Raw genomic sequence first — 23,170 nt, forward strand, 5'->3', positions numbered from 1 at the left:
AAAAATCTACATAATACTAAGCTAAGAATTATGCATAGATACATTAACATTGATAAAGGAGACAAAACCTGGAATAAAAATATTGAATTGAATTCATTCCTTCATCCAACAAATATACATTTGTGCTAGTGATGTAGCAGAATTTAAAAATACCCTTTTGAATAACAAAATGGGTGAGAAAAGTATTTCTTATTCCAGTGTCACAAATAGTGAATCTGATAAAGAAAAAAATCACTAATGAGTGAAAGTATCCAGGTTCATATTTTTTCTTATTTGCTATTTTCCCAACACACAACTAAGGGTGTACAATCTTTCTTTTAAAATCATAAAGAGCCTGATAATCTTCTTGGATTTCAGTTTTCCATCTTTAAATTAAAGGTGTTGATATCATTAATCTTTATCGTCTCAAGCTACAGCTTTGAAATTTCTATGAATATTTACTACTATAATGGGAATTCCATGAACACTAGTAATACTCCTACTGCTACTACTAATACCTCCGCCGCTGCTGCTACTACTACTACTGCCTTCATTCCCAAATGGCTGTTCTCCTCCAGTGAGAAAAATACGCCATGTCTGAAACATTCTGGGGCCAAAACCTGTGCATAAACAACACATAAATACACAGTGTTATCATAAACATCTCTCGAATTCTGGTAAATAAGAGAAAATCTCTGAGGCAGAGAAGTGCACACACTGCAGCCTAGACAAGGACTGGAATAGTTCCTGAACACCATGTCCTCCCATCTATTTTTCTCACAGCTATTCGCTCAGATGAGTTCACAGAGTATCTTTCTTGAGACAAACCTCTATTGCAAGGAGCTCTTGGTCTCTCTTCATCTATCATAACTTGGTGAGAATAATTTTCAAAAACTATTAGTGAAACACATTCTTTGTTAGCCATGCAGATTTTTTTTTTCAGAATAGAAACAGTTTTGAAGCTTGTATGTGTAGTCTGAGTATTGGCTATCAGGGAGGGAAGATCTGCACAGACTAAGCAACCATGAGTTGGGATTCTCAGCTGTGTAATTTCAGTCATCACGTGCCTTAGTTATTTGATTATTTTATGCCCTGGGTTTCTCTTCATGTAAAACAGGAACAATATCAAGTTATTTCAGAGTATTTGTCCTAATAGAGATTATTGAGAAATGTGTGGTGAGATAGGAGTATCTAATAATATTTATTAAAGTGCCCTAATCTGGTAACTGAGATTTAGCTCTAATGTTACATAAATGCAAACAGCTTTCCATTAGCCCTCAAAGAAAAATAAAACAGAGGGAAATAAAAGCAGATATTGGCACTCGTTTTCAAACAATTCAAGCCACCTGTGCATGAATACGTTTTTTAAAAAATAAGATTCTAAATACCCAAGAAACTATTCATTCAATTCAGTATTCAATGAATACCTCAAACATGTGAATCATACACATAAACAGGGCATGAACCATCCTCTATAAGCCAATGAAAACAGGATTAAAATTAGGATCTATGTAAAGTATGTATTGGCACATAGAATTCGTTAATTCTGACTAAGATAATCAAGGGAAAAATAACATCTGATCTGAATCTTAAAGAACAAATATGATCTCAATGAATAGGACAATACTTTGTAAATAGTAATAATTAACAGTAGAGTACATCACTTTTTAAAAGTCCAAAGATATTCTTGTCAGTCCCCTATAACATGAATTTTAGCGTAGGTCAACAAGGTGTTAACACAGACACTGATAGCCATCATCCACTAGGGAATCCAGTGGCCTTGCCTTTGGAAAGAGTACATTTTGTTAAAGTAAGTATAAAATTAAGTCTGGGTGTGGTGGCTCACACCTGTAATCCCAGCACAGTAGGGGGTCAAGGCGGGAGGATTGCTTGGTCTCAGGAGTTCGAGACCGGCATGGGCAACATGGCGAAACCCCATCTCTACAAAAAAATACAAAAATTAGCTGGGATGGTGGTGCATGCCTATGGTCTCAGGCTGAGATGGGAGAGTCATTTGAGCCCAGGAGATTGAGGTCGCTTGAGCCCAGGAGATTGAGGCTGCAGTGAGCTGAGATCATGCTACTGCACTCCAGACTGGGTGACAGAGTGAGACCCAGTCTCAAAAACAAAAACAAAAACAAACAAAAACACCTAAAATTACATGAAACCTAAGCACATTTTCTTCAATATGTAATAGATCAGAGTCTGAATACACAGTGATTATGCATAGATTTCACATCACTCATATAATTTCACATTACTCAATATGTGATAAATACAACTTCATTTATCAATTATATGCAGTAAGAACATAAGCTCCATGATAGCAGATATTTTTCTGACTTTTTTCACCACTGTATCGCCAGTGACTAGGACAAAGCCTGGCATATAATAGGGACTCAAAACTCATTTGTTGAATGAATAAACATCTAGAGTCTTATAAACCTACGTAACACCTGTACAGACTACAACTGTGTAGCATATGTACCCAATAAATAAATTAATTAAACTAAAATCTCATAGGTAAAATAAGAATTGTTACACTGTTAAGATTTATTATTCATATTTAAAAATCATAAAAATAACAGTAATGGATACAGATCTCATTTGCAAAATATAATCATTCCAATTTTGCAAACAGAAATGTGAATACAAGATTCTGCTACAATAAAAGATAATTAAAGGGTCCATCACAATTCAAACCTCTTCAACAGGACCTAAAAACTAGTCAAAACAGGACTATATAGGCAATAACTAGGAGTAACTATGAAACAAATCTCTGAATAGCTTAATAATGTCACACCTACAGCAAAACAAACCAAAAAAACTTCTTTGCTAAACTCTAGATTTACAAAAGATTCAAAAGATTACATGCAAAACCATTGCACAAAGGTACTTTTCTGATCTTAAAGCTTAATCAGATATTGTATAAACAGTATTTTTAATCTAGCCATTCCTGATATATTGCCAATAATGGAGTTCTTGAGTTAACATTACCCTTAGCTACTGTCAAATGCAAATAGTGCTTTAGATTTAAGAAAACAATGGCATCTAACCAAAATTTTTACCTAGTAAGACACAGCACCAACTCTCTTTAGGAAAAAATTCAATAACAGACAGAAGCAAATACGCATCGTGCATCTTAAATAGATGTTTATTATGATTTTAAAAAAGTGGAAAAATGATACCAATAAAAACCCATAACAAACACTAAGCATACAATTACGATGTGAAGGTCCACATGTACTAGTTTAGCTCAGGTTATTTCTTCTTTATATCTTATTTTATGAAACTTACATATTCTTTGAGGTGGTAGCCCCCAAATATATTTATTTTCATGACTGCTTTTATTTTAGTTTCAAATACTAATAATTGTTGTGTTTACTTTTTTACGTATCAGAATATATAGATGTATGTGTATTTATTAAAAATATGGGGACAAAAAGTATAATATTTGGTTCTACAAATAATTTTCCACTAACATCCTTTACCTAGATTTTTCCAATAAATATTGTTTGGCTTATATTTCTATCAAGTCCATACATTGTATAACAAAATAATTATTTAATATGAGGTCAAGTTCAACCAAATAAGGTATAGATTACTGTCTTCAAAATAACTTGTGACCAATTATAGGGAGGGTAAGTAAAAAATATTTGCTGACATAACTTCCTTTGAGCACATTTCAAAAGTCAATTTCTACAATATATTGTTATATTAAGGACAAAATTAAAGAAGAAAAATAGGAAAGAAAAAGCTAATTAGACTTGGGTTAATATACATATTTTTAGCTTTCAGCTTTGGAAGAGCAAGCACCAGTTTTGTAGAGTTTTGAATTTTAGTTTTTGGTTTTCATCTGGGCAGTAAGCTTGCCCTATCTACCTTAACAAGAATAAACTGGTAAAACCAAAAATAATGAAAAGTATCTACCAGAGCATACTTTACTAAAATCAAGACTAATATAATTTTGTCACTGTAAGTATACAGAATATAAGTATTGGCTGCACCTGTCCAATACTTATATTCCGTATACTTACAGTGAGAAAATTATAAGTATACCAATAAAGGAAAGTACACCTACTTCCTATAAAGGAAAGTGTCCTTCATAGCAAATTCTACATACATTATTCCCCCATGAATTATGTTTTTTTCTAAAACTCACTTTTCAATTCAAGCACACATTCACCATATTTAGCTAGTATCCTTTCTCTTTTCCTTCTGGCACAAAATCATAATGTGGCTCTGGGCCTGAAAGATTTGTTTCCCTGTCAACTTACAGATAAGTAAATAAAGGTTAGGAGACATACCCAAGGTCTATGATTTAGATTTTATTTCTTTTACTGGACTTGATGGATTCCTGGGAGGGTATCTAAAATAAAAATTATTGCAAGAGATCCTACTTGCAAGATGGAGAGTACCTTTCATTGGATTTTCATTTTGATTTAAAAAATGTATTCCTTGTAAAACAATCAAGGACCAAACTAAAATTTTTGCTTTACTGGAAAGGGGGCTGCTGGGCTTTGTGACAGAGATAGACCGCATTTGCACCAGTGGAAGAGTAGAACATCTAATGACAAGAATTCCTACTAGACACACCTAGAACAGGGTGGGTCATCAGTGCCTTGGCTCTCTCTAATCAGCATTGGGAAGTTCCTTCTAAACTAGAATTGGTTCCAGTATAACAGAAATCTACAATCAGCAATGACTTTCTCACAGCTAAAATAGAGAATAATCTTTGGAAGTGGAAAATATATATAATTCTAGCAAAGATGATAAAAAATAAGAACATATTTAAAATATCATTTTTATATAGCCTTCATTTTTTGATTCCCTAGTATATTTTAAAAATAAGATGACAACATATTACTTAAATAATATTTTCCAGAAACTGATTGCCTCTATCACATAACGAATTGTATATGGGTATGAATGGCAAGGTTCATCTTACAACTTAATTGCAAAAGACTGATACTGCTGTCTTTATTTTATAATTAAAGTATATGAGAAAATATCTAACCTTGCACTCCACGAAAGGCCTGCATCAGAATCACCTAACAGCTCCTTAGAGATACAGAAGCCTAGTTCTAGGCCTCTAATGTCAAGCTCTCACAGGACAGGAAACAGGAAGCTGCATTTGCACAAGCTTCCCAAATGATTTTTATTCATGCCCAGGTCTGAATAAGATTAACGGACTGAAGTAGAATCAGACAGCGGATTACTGGCATTAAAGTAATTAAAACCTATCGAAAATGTTTTTCTTTCTTCGTAGGACAACAGGTAAAATCTAAAACTGATAAAACAAGAAGTTGCAGTACAAGCATATTATTTAGTATGTAGGACAACCAAAAGGCAGTTGCTTCTAGAGAGGACTGTGAGTTGTGGGTTGCAGGAATGGGGAATAATTTTATTTGCACTTTTTCCTACTCTGTAAATATACTGCTTTGACAAAATATTTAAACTGGGCCAGGTGCAGTGGCTCACGTTGGGAGGCCGAGGCAGGAGAATCACGAGGTCAGGAGATGGAGACCATCCTGGCTAACACAGTGAAACCCCGTCTACACTAAAAATACAAAAAAAAAATTAGCCGGGCGTGGTGGCGGGCGCCTGTGGTCCCAGCTACTCGGGAGGCTGAGGCCGGAGAACGGCATGAACCCGGGAGGCGGAGCTTGCAGTGAGCCGAGGTAACGCCACTGCACTCCTGCCTGGGCGACAGAGCGAGATCCCGTCTCAAAACACACACACACACACACACACACACACACACACACACACACACACACAAAGCAGCAACTGCAAAAAGCATACCCAAAAGAAACTCAGAACCATCAAGAGGTAGCTATCGTGTAGCTCTCAGGAATACTAACTTGGGCGAGAAGGTATGCAACTAGTCATGCTTGAAATGGATAGTTTGAGTCTATTTGGTAACATGTTTAAATATGCTTCAAAAAAAGTTTTAAATTTTTTTGAAACTGAAAACAAACCAAAAAACCATGTTCTTAAATCCAAAAAAATGCCATTTCTCTTTCAGTGTGTGCTCTCATTTTGGTAAAAGCAGTCAGAAAAACGAAAGAAGACGAAGTTTTCCTGACCAATCATATCAAAAAAACTTAATCGGGCAAGAAAGTTTTCAAAATTAGTAATAAAAAAATCAACTTTATAAAGTACTCACTGTATGTGTTGAAAGAAACAAGATGTAGGAAGGTAACTTAGTAAAAAGGCAGGAAATTATGAAAACAAACCATAAATGGAATTTTTCTGATCCTGGACAAGAATGTGTTAACATAAATTATTCAGTCAGGGTCTACACAGACCTGACTGACTTCAGTTTTCTAAGAAGCAGATTTGTAACAGTAATCTAAGTACTTCTTTTTTCCACTTCATTGCAAAAAAAAAAAGTCAAATGCTATTCTTTCTTTTATTTATTTTATTTTATTTATTTATTTTTTGAGACAGAATCTTACTCTGTCACCCAGGCTGGACTGCAATGGCACGATCTCGGCTCACTGCAACCTCTACCTCACAGGTTCAAGTAATTCTCCTGCCCCAGCCTCCTGAGTAGCTGGGATTACAGGCATGCGACACCACGCCCAGATAATTTTGTAGTTTTAGTAGAGATGGGGTTTCGCCATGTTAGCCAGGCTAGTCTCGAACTCCTGACCTTAGGTGATATGCCTGCCTCGGCCTCCCAAAGTGCTGGAACTACAGACGTGAGCCAATGTGCCCGACCCAAATGCTATTCTTAAACCAGAAATTCTTAAAGAAACAAAGTGTAGTTATGATTTTCATTTACTTAAAGTGTCATCCATGTAATAATAATAGTGGTTTTAAACAGTTGAGTCCCCAAACAAGGGTTTGTCTGGATGATTTTTGTATGGTCCACTAGTATTGTATTACAGTTATCTGATAAAGTATAGAAGTTTGCAAAAGATTTACTTTTGTAAATAGTGAAGAGTCAGGGTTATTATTATTTCTCTAATAACATTTTTTCCAAATTGACTTGCATTCCAGTGTGTTTTACTGACTGTAAGACAAAGCAGTAGAGTTACAAGGATCTATCCTGTTGGGAATTTTGCATAACCCTGGGACTTATGCACACTCCTGGAAATGTTCTGGAAGAAGATAAAATGTAAACGTGAAAGTCATTATCATGTGAATCACTACAGAGAAAAGACTGAAATGAACTAATGTAACCAAATGGAAACAAACTAGTTATAAAAAATAACACATAACTTTGTTACGAAGAACAAAATGAAAGGTGGTAGATTTTTAAAGATGAATGATATAACGGCCAGGCATGGTGGCTCATGACTGTAATCCCAGCACTTTGGGAAGCTAAGGCGGGCAGATCACTTGAAGTCAGGTGTTTGAGACTAGCCTGGACATCAATAGTGAAACTCTGTCTCTACTAAAAATATAAAAATTATCCGGGCATGGTAGCGCATGCCTGTAATCCCAGCTACCTGGGAGGCTGGGGCAAGAGACACTTGAACCCGGGAGGCAGGAGTTGCAGTGAGCCGAGATCGTACCACTGCACTCCAGCCTAGATGATACAGCAAGACTCTGTCTCAAAAAGAAAAAAAAAAATGATGTAACTGAATTTAAAATACATGATTTAAGGCTGGGCATGATGGCTCATGCCTGCAATCCTGGCACTTCAGGAGGTCGACTTGAGCAGATCACTTAAGCCTAGGAGTTCAAGACCAGCCTGGGCAAAACCCCATCTCTCTATAAAATACAAAAATTGGCCGGGCATGGTGGTGCATGCCTGTAGTCCCAGCTACTTGGGAGGCTGAAGTAGGGTAGACTGCTGAACTGAGGATGCAGAGTTTGCAGTGAGCCAAAATCATGCCACTGCACTCTAGCCAGGGCAACCAAGCAAGACCCTGTCTCAGAATAAAATAAGATTGAAAACATAAGATTATTGATGTAATTAGAGTAAACAATTTAGGAAAATTCTGTTTAAATACAAACGTATATCCACTTCAGAAACATAAGGATCACCTATGTTTGAAATACTCCTTAATTTGTCCTTTTTGAGAAGATACACTTCTATTTCTTCTGGACTAAAGCACATCCTAACGTAATTCTATTTTTTCCAACAGAGTGTCTGAGTTATGAAAAGATTTATTGCTAAGAAATAAACAATTTGTTAAAAGCATGTTATCGTTTCTCTTAGCCTTCATCGATTTCCTGGCATGCACGTGTAGGAACTTGTTTTCACTTGGTTTTTATTTTTATTTTCTGATAGATATAGGGTCTCATTATGTTGCCCAGGCTGGTCTCCAACTCCCGAGCTCAAGCAATTCTCCACTTCAACCTTCCAAAGTGCCAGGATTATAGGCATGAGCCACCATGCCCAGGCTCTGTTTTCACTTATTTTTAATGCCTATACTTGCTTCAAAGTTAGCATCCTTCAAAGGTTAGCAATCTATAGTATACTATTACTGGATTCCACGTTTCCAATTAAAATATTTTGTAAACAGCAACAAACGATGCTTAGGGAAATTTTTAGAAAGTTCTCAAGTGTTATGGTTTAATCTCATTTTCACAATTTTTGGATGCTCTGATCTCTATTATTCTACATGCATTTAAACATGTTACAGTCAAATGCATGTTCTATAATCTAGTATTGAGCAAAATTTTGTTCTTCATTCTCTTAACCTTCATTTACCAAAGGACTAAAGCAGTAAAAGCTAAGGCAGAAGCATCTTATTTCATTGAGGTATGCAGGGAAAACTGATTACTCACATTTTAAAAAATATCCCCATATTTTTTGTAACAGGCCACACAGAGGGGATGGAGTTTCTTTCTCTTTCTAGAGATAGGATCCCTCTGCCCCCACTAAGCATACCCAGATGGACAAGAATCAAACATCTGTTTAAAGGCATTTTGGAGACCATCTAACCTCTCAATTCCAATATTTGATAAACTTCTGCATCCAGAAATCCTTTTTAGTATCTAATACAAATGCCCTATTCTTCTTTTTAAATCATTTCCCTCTTGTCCTTTCTTCGGTGAAGAATAAAATTAGCTGGTCATTATGATCTGAACAATAGTCCTTCATGTCTGTGAAAACCTGAAATAACATATCCCTCCACTTTTTTTTTAAATTAGGCTATTTCAGACTTATTTTTGCCTCTGTTTATAGGTTTTTAAAAATTATTATGTGTCTTATTTACATGTCCCAAAGCCATATTTGTTAAACTGTAAATATTCTCTAATTGAAGTAAAATAAACCTTCACAATTCTGAAAACATTTGGTTAAACTTTCATAGTTTTGGCAAGTTTTCCCAGAATGAGACTATACATGCAGTTTTAAGGCCTATCATATGTTTCTACCTTAAGAAAGGAATTAAGACTCTGAAGATGCTTAAGAGGAAATAAGCACTAAGAAGGTGATCATGAATACAATGATAATTTTACTTATTGTTCTTCTATAACGTGTAAACCATGCTGAATGTGACGTGCTTCTTATACCCTCAAGAAGTTCACAATCTTATCAAAGACACAAATGTATCTAAAATACTATAATACAATAAATATAATATACAAGATGCTGTGGAGTCCAGCTAACTCTGTGGGGTCAGGGTGGCAAGAAAAGGTTGAGAAAGACTTCAATGAGGTGAAATCTAAGCTGAGTCTGAAATAGGAGGTTCACCAGATTGCAAAGCAAAAATGAAAAGTTTTAAAGCAAAATGAACGTATGCAAGGCCAAAGAGATTTAAAACAACTCAATCTGCCCAGAGAACTGAAAAATTAGAAGGGCTAAAGTACAGAGGAAAGGAAAAGACAGGGTACTGGAGTAGCAAGAGTTTAAACCGAAAGGATAGTGAAGGCCTGGGTTATAGAAGAATTTTCCGTACAGCTAAAGAAATAGGACTTTGTCCTGCAGGCAGTTTAAGAAGAAAAGTAACAAGGCCAAATAGTTGTGTGTTAATGCTACTGCACGGGGTGGCTTGCAAAGAGGGAAAATCAAAAGACAAGAAAACCAACCAAAAGGCTGACTCAGAAGTTCAGTCAAGGCAGAATGTAGGTGTGTGAACTAAAGCAATGAAATAGGGATGAAAGAGAGGCCATGAAATTAAGATATTTTTGAAAGCTAGGATCAACAACTTGGTTAGCAATTTGAGGTTTATTGTAAAGAACCGAGGTCTCTGAGGATAAATATCAGGATTTCAGTTTGGATGGTGATGCCACTAACTTAGAAAGGCAACAGAAGTAAAAGAGCAACGTCGGTCAGGAAAAAATCATGATTTCACTGTTGGACTTGCTAAGTGTAAATTGTCTGTGGAGCGCTGCGTTAAAGATTGGAGTTGGCATGTAGATGGTGTTTTGTGCAATGCACAGCCAAGGGCTAAGGGAGTGAGTCCAGAGGTGCTGCCTTTTTCTAATCTGCACAGGGACACTAGGGGGGATCAGGTGAGGATGTCCAATAGACAGCTTCGGAGGGAAGAACCAGGCTGGAGACAACAATGTGGAAGACATCACTGTTCGAAGCTGTGCTGACCAATACAGTAGCCAGTAGCCAGACATGTCTAAATTTAAAATAATCAAAATTAAATAAAGTTAAAAATTCATTTCCTCAGTCCCACTAACCATATTTGGTGCGCTCAACGGCCAATGTGGTTAGTGGACACTGTATCAGGTGGCACAGGTGTAGTCATTTCCATCACAGAAAGTTCTATGGGACAGTGCTGGCATGGTGCATGTAAAATAAGAGGAAAGGGGCTCATACCTGTGATCCCAGTACTTTGGGAGGCCAAGGCGGGCGGATCACGAGGTCAGGAGATCGAGACCATCCTGGCCAACACGGTGAAACCCCATCTCTACTAAAAATATATAAAATTAGCTGGGCATGGTGGCAGATGCCTATAGTCCCAGCTACTGGGGAGGCTGAGACAGGAGAATGGCTGAGCCAGGAGAATGGCGTGAACCCGGGAGGTGGAGCTTGCAGTGAGCCAAGATTGCGCCACTGCACTCTAGCCTGGGCAATAGGGTGAGACTCTGTCTCAAAAAAAAAAAAAAAAAAAGAAAGAAAAAAAAAAAGGAAAGGTTTGGGGACAGAACCCCAGGGAAAGAAGAGGTCCTCAAAGAGGAGGGAAGGAAGATGAGTTGAGTAAGAAGGAGTGGTCAAGGGAGTAACAAACAAAAAAAAAAAAAAAAAAGGAAGAAAATCACGCCAGTGTGGCCTTCAGAGAAGAGTTCAAAGAGACTAAATATTCAAGAATAAGAAAACCTGACAAGAAGTCAAATAAGAAAAGCAGTAAAAAATTACCTGTAGGTGGTTCATTTTACCCTGACAATTGGTATAATATTGGAATTGCTATCAATTACTTTGGATGTAAAATATCAACGAGATTAATTCTTCTACTCAGACGACGTGTTTAGCTTTTAGAAAGAAGAATTCAATTGCCCACAGGAAGGGAAATGTTGGAAATAGGACCATTCTCTTCCCATACTTTAATCAAGAAGGGGAGGACTTGTATGAGCCATCATCCTTCTGGGAGTGTTTCTAAGGGTGTCTAATATATATATATATATATATATATATATATATATGTCTATATATAGATATGTCTATATATATATGTCTATATATAGATATGTCTATATATAGATATGTCTATATATATATATATATGTCTATATAGTTGCTGAGTAAGTTTCTTGGAAGCCAATGTCAAATACCTGTATTTAGACATCAAACAGCATTATACAGTTTTCTTCTCGGATCAAAAATAAAGCTAATACAACAGTGGTTACCAGGGACTGAGGGCAGAGAAATGGGAGTTATTGTTTTACAGGTACGGAACTTCAGCTTGGGATATAAAAAAGTTCTGAAGTTGAATAGTGGTGAAAGTTGTACAACAACGTGAATGTACTTAATGCCATTGAACTACAAACTTAAAAATAGTTAAAATGGTAAATTTTGTGGTGTGTATATTTTACCACAGTAATTTCTTTATAACCAAGCTGAGTTGAAACATGTAACATGTTAGAGAATCTGGACAAAACCTTGCACAACCCTCTACGCCTGAGAAATTTAACTTACCAAACATAAATGCTGAAAACATTGCCCACAACATCTGTTACTTGAAGTAATGCAGGTATTTGTATTAGAAAAAATAAAACAAATTTAGATGTCACCAACAGAACAAAAATGCATTAGGCCAGTTTCATAATTAAGATGGCATTTATACCCTTTTCCTTACTATTTGCTCCTTTGGTCAGTAGCGGCAGTTAGCTGGTAGAGTGGCAGATTATAAATACCAGCAGTAAACCCCAAGGCAACCACGTTTGTACGGGCAAAACGCTCACTCTGCAATTAAGGGACAGTGAATACTACATGCATCACTCCTCGTGCATTCTCTGACAGACCCGGGAGCAAGGCTCAGGGAAAGGAACGCGGAAGGAGGAACCCTGAGAGAAGCCAATGGCTGCTTCCATTTGTGCTACTGCAACCAGGAAGCAGAAAATTTCAGGCTAAAAATTAAATAAAAGCAGGTGACAATTCATGAATGTACAATACTACAATAAGCCAATGAATGTTTGGTCCAGAATCTTTTATAAATTATACAATAACTAATCTCAAGTAGTTTTTAACTCTATCTCCCATCAGCATCCAGGCATTTCTCTGTAAGCATATTGGCAAACTGGAAGTAAACATGTGCATGTTCATGGATCACACCCTATTTCCTCCCAAAGATATTTACCAATATGAAGAACAAGACCATCTTTCAATCAACTCAGTCTTCCTTGCCTGCTATTTGGAGTTCTATTCCGATATACAGAATTCAAGGATTCTGCTCAAAATAGAGTTTCTGCTGATGTCACAACCTAACAAATCAAATCATCTTATGGCTGTAAGTTAAAAAGGCGCTGGTACAATGTAAGACAAGACACTGGACGTGAAAACCAACCAAAGAGAAAGAAGGAAAGAAGGAAACCAGAAAGACAGAAAAATACAAGAGATGAGTCATACTATACTTACAACTTTCAGCCTGATAGTCTGGTACAAACTGCTCATCATTGTCAGGTACCTGAGCTGAAGAAGAAAAAGAAAATTAAAAAAAAATTAAGAGAGAAACTGCCAAAAGCATAAGGAATGTCAAGTAAAATCTGTCAAGTAAGATCTTCTTGGGCTAAGATCAAACCTATGATTATTTGCCAATGAGCTCCTATTTAAAATGGTATTGACAACACTACTTAGGAGGAGAAATGGAAGGGGATCATTGATGTCAACTAGGAACCATATATATGTCAGAAATAGGATGATGGCAGGTGTATTCCCTCTGAATTTCACCTGCCAGATGGAAATAAAAGAGATGCAAAATAAAGAAAGCTATAGAATTTCCATTTCCTGCAGTTTTTTTTTTTCAAGAATAGAGCAAAAGCTATTTCAATTCACCCACTGCCAGTGTGTAAGCAGCCCATTTAAATTAACCACACAATTATTTTAAGTGATGTGCAGTTATCACACACGTCCCTCTGCTTTTTTAGAAACGTCTGCTGGTATGTTCTCTGTCCTGCAAAATACACCATATTTTAAGATGCTTGCACTAAATTTTGCCAAAGTATGCTACAAAGGTTTTTAAATGGAAGAATGGTCTTTGATTTGGCTCATATATGATAAAGTATTATATTTCAAAGATTATATTCACATTAACAAAATAACAAACAATAACACAAATGTCATCTTTTCATTCAAAATATTTTCCTGGCAACTACTAGGCGTTAACAAAAAGAATATCACTAGTTCATCAGTCCTAATGTCAAAAGACTTTCCTATTTTTAGTAAAGGAAAAATACTGAATAGCAAGGACTTAATGCATTTGGCAGCAATCAAAACACAAGTGCGTTTTTCACTTCTAAAATGTTTTCATCACAGTTGATTTAGACATCGAAGTAACCTATTCCAAACTGAATATTAATAATAAGCTTTCACAAACACACATAAATACATGCAAACACACACACATACACACATGCCCAAAAAATAGAAGTTAGGTTACTTTTAATTTGATAAAAATATAATGAATTATCATCCTAATTAACTTTAGCTGTCATTTGACTAGCTAGTATTACTTTATTAGTGTTACGTAATACTGAAACTTTTTTATCCAGCCAAGTCATATTTAAATAGATGTTAATTAACTTTCTTAAATGAGCCTATTCTGTATGAGGAATGCTTATTAAAATAAACAGTCTCTTTTGAAAATGCTTCAGGTTGGTAATTGAATGGCTTAAGAAAAAAATCTACATAAAAAGGAATTCTACATTTTAAAAAAATTTTATATAAAAAAGAATACAATATACAGAATTAAAGTTTCTTTTTATTAGTTTAATACTATTCTTCAAAAACAGACATTTGGCTGAATAAAATTTATGTTGTATTATGAAGAGCATAAAAATCTGATAATTGTGCCTGTTATAAAAATGTATGCAGTTTGACATTCAACTGTTTTCTAACAACTCTCTTCTGTACACCAATAATTAACCTTATTACGAATGCACCCTATCCCCACTACCAAACAAAATCAAACAAATTAAGAATTTTTTTCAAGTTTTAACTGATGCCTATTTGATCAGCCTATATTGCAAGGAGAACTTTTTTCTCTTCATATTGCTGTAATATCTGATACTGTGGGTAACAACTTTAAAGTTAGCAAACAGCAAATCAGCAAATCTTAATTCTGTGACATGCTAGTTGTGCAACTTTGGTTAAGTTACTGAACCTCTTCGAATGGAATTTTACTTATCAGTTTACTAGTGAAAATACAAGTTTTTTGGTGAGGATTAAATGAAACAGTCTAAACACAATGCCAGCTACTCAAGAAATGTTCCTTATTTTCTTCTTTCCAGCCCTTTACCCACCAACCCTTGTCTTTCAAGTCATCCACAAAAAAGTACTTGTCATTACAATGCTCAGTTTAATATCTTTACTTCTAATGAAGTCTACTAGAGAGGCAAAGAAACAGCGAAAATCTGTACATTAGCATCCTCTCAGCTATTAACACAACATATTTTTTTGACACTGCAGAAAAAAATGTTCTAAAAGTTTCATAAATTACGAGGCAAAGGGTGTGCTTTCAAATAAGTCTTCATACCAAAAAAATTACAAGTGTTTTAAATATATATTTAATAAATAACAGCAAGTACACAGATTCAAATCCTGCACATTTTTCCCATTATATCCTTGTTTTGGTTTTCCCTCAGAATTAACAGCTAAACAGATATAACTATTGAGATGCAAATATATCAACCACAACAATTACTGGGCTTTTAAAAAGCCAACATTTACAGGAATCTAATAAAAATATAATATCCCTTTACAGGAAAAGTTAAAAATAGCTGGTGAGTAACAAAAGTATATTTGTAACTGAATATGATGGTATGAATGTCCTAAAGGTCTTTTGTTTGTTTTTGTAGTATCATAAGCAGATTTGCAACTTTATAATATATGTCACTGCAAGAGCAGCACAGAATCATTGATGGGTGTGTGATGTGTGCTGGAATATGTGTGAGGAAAAAAGGGCCAAATTTTAGGGGTAGAATAACCTAGAAGTTGTATCTCGCAAATATACAGAAAATAGCTGCACAATAACAACCTGTAAAGAGTAAGAATAAGAACTCCTATTTCTGTTCTAACTCCTTAACATACTGAATAAATACTTCACACTTATTCCTGAACATATTACAGAATTTTAACAAAAAACATGACTCACGTTTTCACAGAAGCTAATCTTAAGAAACTGAATAGACCAAATGAAGCAGCATGCTACTTAAATAGACAAAGGCTTAAGTATACATCTAATTTCAAGTTAGAGTAAATGGAAAGCAGTTAACTAAAAACACAAGTTGGATCTAGGCAAGGAAAATATGACAAAGTATTGCCACACTTGTATCATACATTTTCTTTTTTCTTCAATTCAGGGGAATACTGTGAAGGAGCAAACTGCAGCTGCCTGAAAATTTGCAGCAAGCCATACCAACTCCAAAGTTGAAAATTAACAATAGAGGTCAACCTAAAAAAGCAATGTTTTTGCCACTACTATCTGTTATAAACTGTGCTTGATATAATCACCTTTGGGGAATGAAAATGTTTCCCCACACTATGTAATTAAAGATGAAGGGGAAGAGGAGGAAAGGAGAAAGGGAGAAAGTATATACCAAAAGACCAATAAAATGCTTTCAAGGAGATTAAGCATGTGGATTTTATTGGGAATAGCTGGAGCGGCTCTATCAGTTCATTGCACATTAATAGACAAGTTGCCATCAAGTCTCAGGATCTCGGCTTTAAAAGGGCAGTATCTGCACTCTCAGCTATTTGTTTTACCTAGATTATTATCCAAAGTTGTTTTACTGTTTTCTCTCTTTTTGCAACGTATCAATACATATTATCAGAAAGAAATTCATAAAAATATTAATCATGACCTATATGTCACAAACTCACCAATTCTCCTTTTTAATTTTAATACTTTTCTTAACTAATATTGCCTTAGGGATGGGTAATTTTAAATATAGCTTGCCTTTATGTTATGCTTATTTTTAACTTTCAAATGAAATAATAATCATTACTTAAGAAAAAGTAAGCGATGAAAAAGTTTCCAAGGTTGGCTGCAGGGAAGCGAAAGCCCTCCTATTCTTACAAACTATGTGCCTATTGGGTTTTCTTTTAAAGCTAAGGAAAAAGTGGAAGAATTACAAATAAAACAAACTTCAAGTATAAAAGGGGTTAATATTTAATTAAAACCAGTTCTATCCACTGTAACAATGACCTGGAGCCAAACAAGGCGGAAGATGTATGAGTCATTCTTTCTGCCCGTGAATGAGACAGCTGATCTCCTCAGCAATTCCTCAAGACAAGCAGGCAGAACTGGAGTTCTGCCTCCATTCACAAAAACACAGTCCAGCATATGAGCCATGTGGCCCAACCACAATCTTTTCATGTCACACCCTTCCAGGGAGCTAAAGCAAGTAAACTTGGACTTGCAATATAAACACACCAATTTTATTGCTGTCTCAGAGCTCAGATCCATTAAAGGAACACATTTAAATAAATGACAAGTTTACAAAGTTACATATATACATACATATATATATATACACACAAATACATACATACACATATCCCATCCTGCTTTACAAAGTAACTTGTTACAGAAACTTGCATGTATAAAACTAAGGAAGAAAAAAGGAAAAGACACAAAGATGCAAAGAAGGTTTCAAGAAAGGGAAAAGAAAAACCATTACAGAAATGCCTGATTTTTCTTGCCTATTATCCAAGTATTTTTATCATAAGAATACTGTAGATTGTTTGTTGAACTTTGTAGCATTTCTCTTTGAAGCAAAGAGTTAGAAACAAATTTCTTGTGAGAAATTTAAATTTTATTTCAAATAAGAAGCAAAAAAAGAAAAATCCACCTTCCTACAGTGGTATGCTGTTTAATCCTAAATTGAAGCTACAGGCCATGGAACAAAATAATCATGAGTCCACTAAGCTTGGTTTTATACCACATCCACTTTTAACATTAAAATGATTGTGCAAATGTAGAAGCATTAATTATGCAGAAGTATAAACATATTTAAACATACAAAAAAAGGAGGCAACTTTCCAATGACAAAAACATCTTTAATACTTGATTAAGGCATTATTTCCATATTTCTGTATTCTTACTATAACAGTAAAGTTTTAGTTGTTGTGAGTGTCAAATCAGCTTAAATTCCTAACTAAAATTGACCTGCAGTAACTTGAAAACTTAAAGGAAGCTCAGAGCCAACTAGCTGTTGTTTCTAGCCAAATATTTTCTCTAATGCTACAGAGGTCTGACTCTATTTTTTTTTATTATAACATTATACACAAGTCAAAGGGAATAAAGTTATACTACAAAATGTAACAAACTGCACATTTCCTATAACTGAAATAGAAAAGCTTAGCAATATTTTATTTATTAGGATCCTCTGGAAAAACTACACTATACTATACCAAATCCTATTTTTCTATTTTTAAAAAAAATTTTCTATTTTGTAAATAAAACATGGATGAAAAAACATTTATGCAATTCCAATGAATGTTTAGAAATAAAATATACTTACTCTATCTGCTGTCTTTAAGTCAAACTCAAATGAGAAGTCTTTCTCTCATATTTTAGATTATTTTCTAGTACAACAAAAAGAGGGGTGATAGCCCATCCTCTCCCCGCCCACACACACGTGAAATTATTGTTGTTCAATTATAAGAAATTATATGGACTTCTCTAATTCAATGCTTAATTCTAAATTCATGTTTTATGTAAACCACATAAAATAATATAGTTTTTAAACCTTTAATCCTTATTGCACCAAGTGGGGGAAAATAATTCATGAGCACATAACCAATTTTATGTTCCATTAAAAAAAAGTAGGATTTCTGAAAAATAAAAATGAGTGTATTATGACTACTGTATATTGTGGATGACATTACACATAGTGAGTAACAATAGCACATATTACTTAAAAAACATCACATAATGATTTTGAATATAAATTTAGCATCAGCCATTAAAGCGAATTGAGGGGAAAGTAATGACATCTCTGCTTTTAAGTCAACCTGACTGTTGTTTGAAGGTCACATAAAACCAAGAGGAAAAAATCCTTATTTGTATGATGTAATAACCTTTGCTGTAGAAAGGTTGTTCTTGGAGATAAAACTCCTACTCGAAGTGTGGCGGCAGCACTAAACTTGACTCAATACAAAACCACTGAAAAACATTTTAGCCTGAAGACAGAGAATATTGTTGATGAAAGTGAACCTGAAAGAACATCTAGACCCGAAATAAAATAACAGTCAAGACAGCAGCTATACATTTACATCAGATATATACTGAAAATTATTATTTCTCTTTAAGTTGTGTTAGTAGGTGAGCTTTAAGAAGCAAGTTTGGAAGAATGCAATCCTTTCTTAATTTTTTACATCTTTCTATTTTTGTTCCGGATACACAAGAGGTTCCATTTTAACTATGACTTTCAGGTTGTTAAGAATAAGACATCACCATGATGTTGATAGGATTGATATTTAAACTCATTATTTCATGGAATCAAATAATTGCAATTGCCTTTCTGTCAGTAGCAGTCTAATTCAAAAGACAAAGAATCAATAAAGAATTGCACATAGTAAAATTATAACATAAAGTGACTATGGCAACATTTTAAAATTGGCATATTCCCTGACTTTTTTTTTTTTTAACTACTGTGGTCACTGAAAACATTAACTTTTCAGCTTTCTTCAGAATAAGATAATTGTTTTAAACTGTGTTTAGATGTTAAAAAAAAAAAACCTTTAAATTGCAGTGTTAGTTCTTGGGAAATGATACTAATGTAAAGTTATATTCTCCACCAACATATTTAAATCTCTGTATGGGAATTAACTTTCTTGGTAGAATGCAAGTGTATTTTTACAGAGGACTTTACTGAACTGAAAATACTGGTCCCATCCCCACCCTCAAACACTACTGCCTTATCTATTCCAACTTCCCCTTAGAAATAAAACAAATTTTATAATCCATAATAATTTACCCATGAGTAATCCATATGTTGCATTTGGGGTAAAATTTATGAAAAGTCTTACAGAAAAAAACAAACTAAACATGCTAAGATATCATTTCACAAATATTTGAGGACTTTTATAATTTTTCAAAAAGAATTATCATATGACATATGACAACTAACTTGACTCTTATGTCTAATAAGGTTTTTAGACCTGTTTAACTTCCCAGTGGAATTCTAACTCATGGAAGAAACTTGGTTAACTGCCAATGATCTTTTTTAAAAGGGTCAAGATGTCTTAAAATTCCGTGGTCACTTTCTTGGCTATGGAGCATTATGAAAAGAAATATGTAAACGGTTCATAGTCTGCCAATTTGGCAATGTTTTAATTTCTGGATGTCCAGAAAGACATAAATGGACACATCGCACTACAAATAAACTAGGGTAATTTGGGCACTCTTCTTAGCTAATACTGTTCAAGACGTGGGATAAGTCAAGTTAAAATATCGGTGCAAAATAATATATTTAATTTCTCAAAACAAAAAAAAAGTGGAGTCTAGAAATAAGAAGTTAAAAAGATCTCTTTTCTCACTATTAGATTTTAAACATCACATTAACAACTTTTTGCTTACATCATGATTAGGTAAATTAATGTAAACTATTTTGAAAATGCTTAAATTATTCTAAAATGAAATCTTATCCATACTTTGTAAATAGTAGTCCACCTGGGAATTCATGTAAAACACTCATGATTAATTCCTGACCTTAATTGAAATTATAATTCTTTTCTAAGTAAAGGTCCACGTTCTTCCAAATACATTGATCATTTTCTAGGTTTATTTTTTGTAGTGCTAAATCTTCAGGTTTGATTTACAGGTATGTTAATAATCCCGGAGAAAGACTATTCCCTGTAGAGTTTTAAAAGATAAATTTGGGTAAATTATTGCAATCACTTATCTGAGCTACAAGACACAAAACAAGTCAAAAGTTAAAAAAAAAAAAAAGGACTGAAACTGATTATAAAATTGTTAAGAGTCTGTCACAGATTCCACATTTTAAAATTCCAGGAACAGAGTTGCTATGCACATTCAAAATCTGCCAGCAAGTGCACTGACTTGGAATCAATGAGATTTAAACATCTAAGAACCAACAAACCTTCCAGAACAATTAAAATAGATATTTTAAGTTATTTTGGAGAAGCAAATAAATTCTCTCATAAAGGTAATGTTCTCACAACCTTTGACTTTGCAAAACTAATAGGCATAAGTTAATACGAGAATCTCCATGCAAATTTTCCTTGAAAAACTTGTATTTGAATATGATTTATGTTACAATAAAAAGTAATCTATTGCAGTAAGTTTCATTTACACAGACTAGCAAAATGATCCTTAAATATAGCCAAAACTTTCAGTAAGTCTTACCTTCATTAACATATAAATACAATCATCCTTTCAAAGGACTATTAGGAAAGCTATTTAACTTAAAGATTGATAAAGATTGAAAAAGCTCTTTGGAGAACTAGACTATCAGCAAAACAAAGAAACTTATTTTACATGCTAACAGCAACTTGATCAAGTGCATTCAAGACCACCGATAAAACACATCAGTCTGCCTAAAAGTAGCTACAGCAACACCTGGGTTCCATTTAAAGAGACCCACTCTCTCCTTTTTAACCATCTTAAAATCTGTTCCAAAATTTGCATGTTTCCCATATAATGTGAACACACAAATAATACTGTTATACACTCAATGCTTAAATAGCTATAATTTTTCTCTTTGTATTTCCCACAAAACACACCATAAGATTAATATTTCACATTTTTATGCCAAATCCAAAAGAAAAATTTCAAATTATGAATGCCAACAAAAGTCCCTCAATATTAGGCATTTTTGAAGTTGTATAAAGCTTTATGAAGCAATCTCATTTTCCTATAAAGTTGCATACAATAAAAGATATAACAGATTGCACCACAAAATTTTAACAAAAAATAATTCAAAATAAAAGTAATGCCTTTAAATGTATCCTTGCTCTATTAAATAAATCCTAATAAAACTGACAAAATAGCAAAGGTCAATTTCAACAAACATCACATGAATAGCAACACATGGAAAACATTTTAAAAATCCTCATATCTCCCATTTATTTTAAACCCATAGATTTCCTAAGTATTAGATACACACCTAACGTTCTGTGTTGTGAACAAGGTGGAAAGAAGACACTTGCACTTAAATCTTGAAGCATCCCGTCCTGATGAACCCAGAGAAACTAATTTCTGCCATCAGAAAAGTCCTCCACCAGAACACCAAATAATGATATGCGCTGCTCTAAAGGAAACAGCAAGCCAGCCGGGTTCTGGCTCTAGGAGGTCTCTGGAGGTACAATAATATAAACCTGATCAATTGCAATTAAAATCTGAACAGAGGCTTAGAACTTGAAGTCTTGGTGCATTAGTTCTTGCCAAAAGCAGATGTGATTGTGAGCTGGAAGCAATTTCTCCTGGTAATTTGTGATGACACTGGGTAGTACAGCCCCAGAGTCCCCAAAGACAAACTCATCAGAGGCTCTAATGTATGCATGACACATGAGGTGGCTCTTTTAGAGCTCAATTAATTGGGCTGAATATTAAGACAGCAAGTTCAGGACTTCTTTTTTTTCTCCTTCTAGAGTTGCTTTTCCCCCCTTTTAAAGCAAATTTTGCCTTACCTTCTGCAAGCCATGTTTCCTGTAATTGACTTAGATCTTGAAAGAGTTCTAAAAAACAAGTCAAAGACATAAACGTAAGATTTGCAAATCTTTAGTCTTCATTAAATGGAAATGTTTGTCATGAAATTGGTATTAAATATAAATTTAATTTCAAGAGACGCAGTCAACATAAAAATAAAAAAAGAGGCATAACTTAAATATCTCAATAATACTGCCTACTTTTCATGCCTATTAAGCAACTCTTTAAGAAATTATTTTAGTCAACTAAAGAATAAAGTCAGTCATCTTTTCTTCTTCCATTTTAACAAACAGCTTAATAAATAAGCTCAGGGATACCAGAATTCACAAAAAGGCTGAGGTGAATGCATGTCTATTCACTGAAATCTTTCTTAAATATATTTAACTCTTGCTAAAATAGTAGTAGGGGGAAGATTAGAAAGACTGAAAAGCATTTTATTTATATCTTCTGAATCTTACATAAAAAATATAATGGTACATGGTACAACTGTCAAAGTATTATGTTTTCAACTTAAATACCTCAAAACTAAAAGAAATCACTTCAAATACAAGTTTTTAGAGGAAAATTTCTACATTAATAGGTTTATAAAAGTCAGAAAGATAATTCTTTGGCACCAGGTTATCATCAAGTTCAAAACTATATGGTCATGTTAGGGAGAGAGGGAGGTATTTAAATAGTATGAAGATTTGAGGAAGTTTCAGAATTCAGTATATCTAATTAAAATTGCCAACTAAACTTTGATACTTAAATCTAAGTATATTAAGTTTATTATGAATGTCCTCATATGGCTAAAATAATTTGTAATATATTGACTTCCTAGCAACAGTTCATAAAAAGAATCTGCAAACTAATTTCCCAAATAATTATTAAGGAGGCCGTAAGTATGATTCAGTGAACATATTATGGTCAATAAACAAGGTATTATGACCTCACAATTTAGTCAT

At 34.2% G+C, this 23,170-nt stretch overlaps 1 protein-coding gene across 10 annotated transcripts in view; it reads right to left on the reverse strand.

The window, feature by feature from the left end:
- ETV1 (ETS variant transcription factor 1) overlaps positions 1 to 23,170 on the reverse strand; it is a 98,357-nt gene that overhangs the window by 72,778 nt on the left and 2,409 nt on the right. For 7 of the 10 annotated variants that reach the window (XM_003252579.3, XM_030822157.1, XM_030822158.1 and 4 more), the window contains 2 exons: positions 22,208 to 22,255; positions 12,971 to 13,024 (listed from right to left, as the gene is read on the reverse strand). In XM_003252579.3, the coding sequence (XP_003252627.1) occupies positions 12,971 to 13,024; positions 22,208 to 22,255 (102 nt within the window). Of the gene's footprint in view, positions 1 to 497; positions 600 to 12,970; positions 13,025 to 21,684; positions 22,151 to 22,207; positions 22,256 to 23,170 lie in introns of those variants that run through there. The other 3 variants (XM_030822164.1, XM_030822163.1, XM_030822161.1) reach the window with 3 other exon arrangements.

Source organism: Nomascus leucogenys, chromosome 11 (genome assembly GCF_006542625.1).
Source record: "Nomascus leucogenys isolate Asia chromosome 11, Asia_NLE_v1, whole genome shotgun sequence".
In the NCBI taxonomy this organism is placed as follows: domain Eukaryota; kingdom Metazoa; phylum Chordata; class Mammalia; order Primates; family Hylobatidae; genus Nomascus; species Nomascus leucogenys.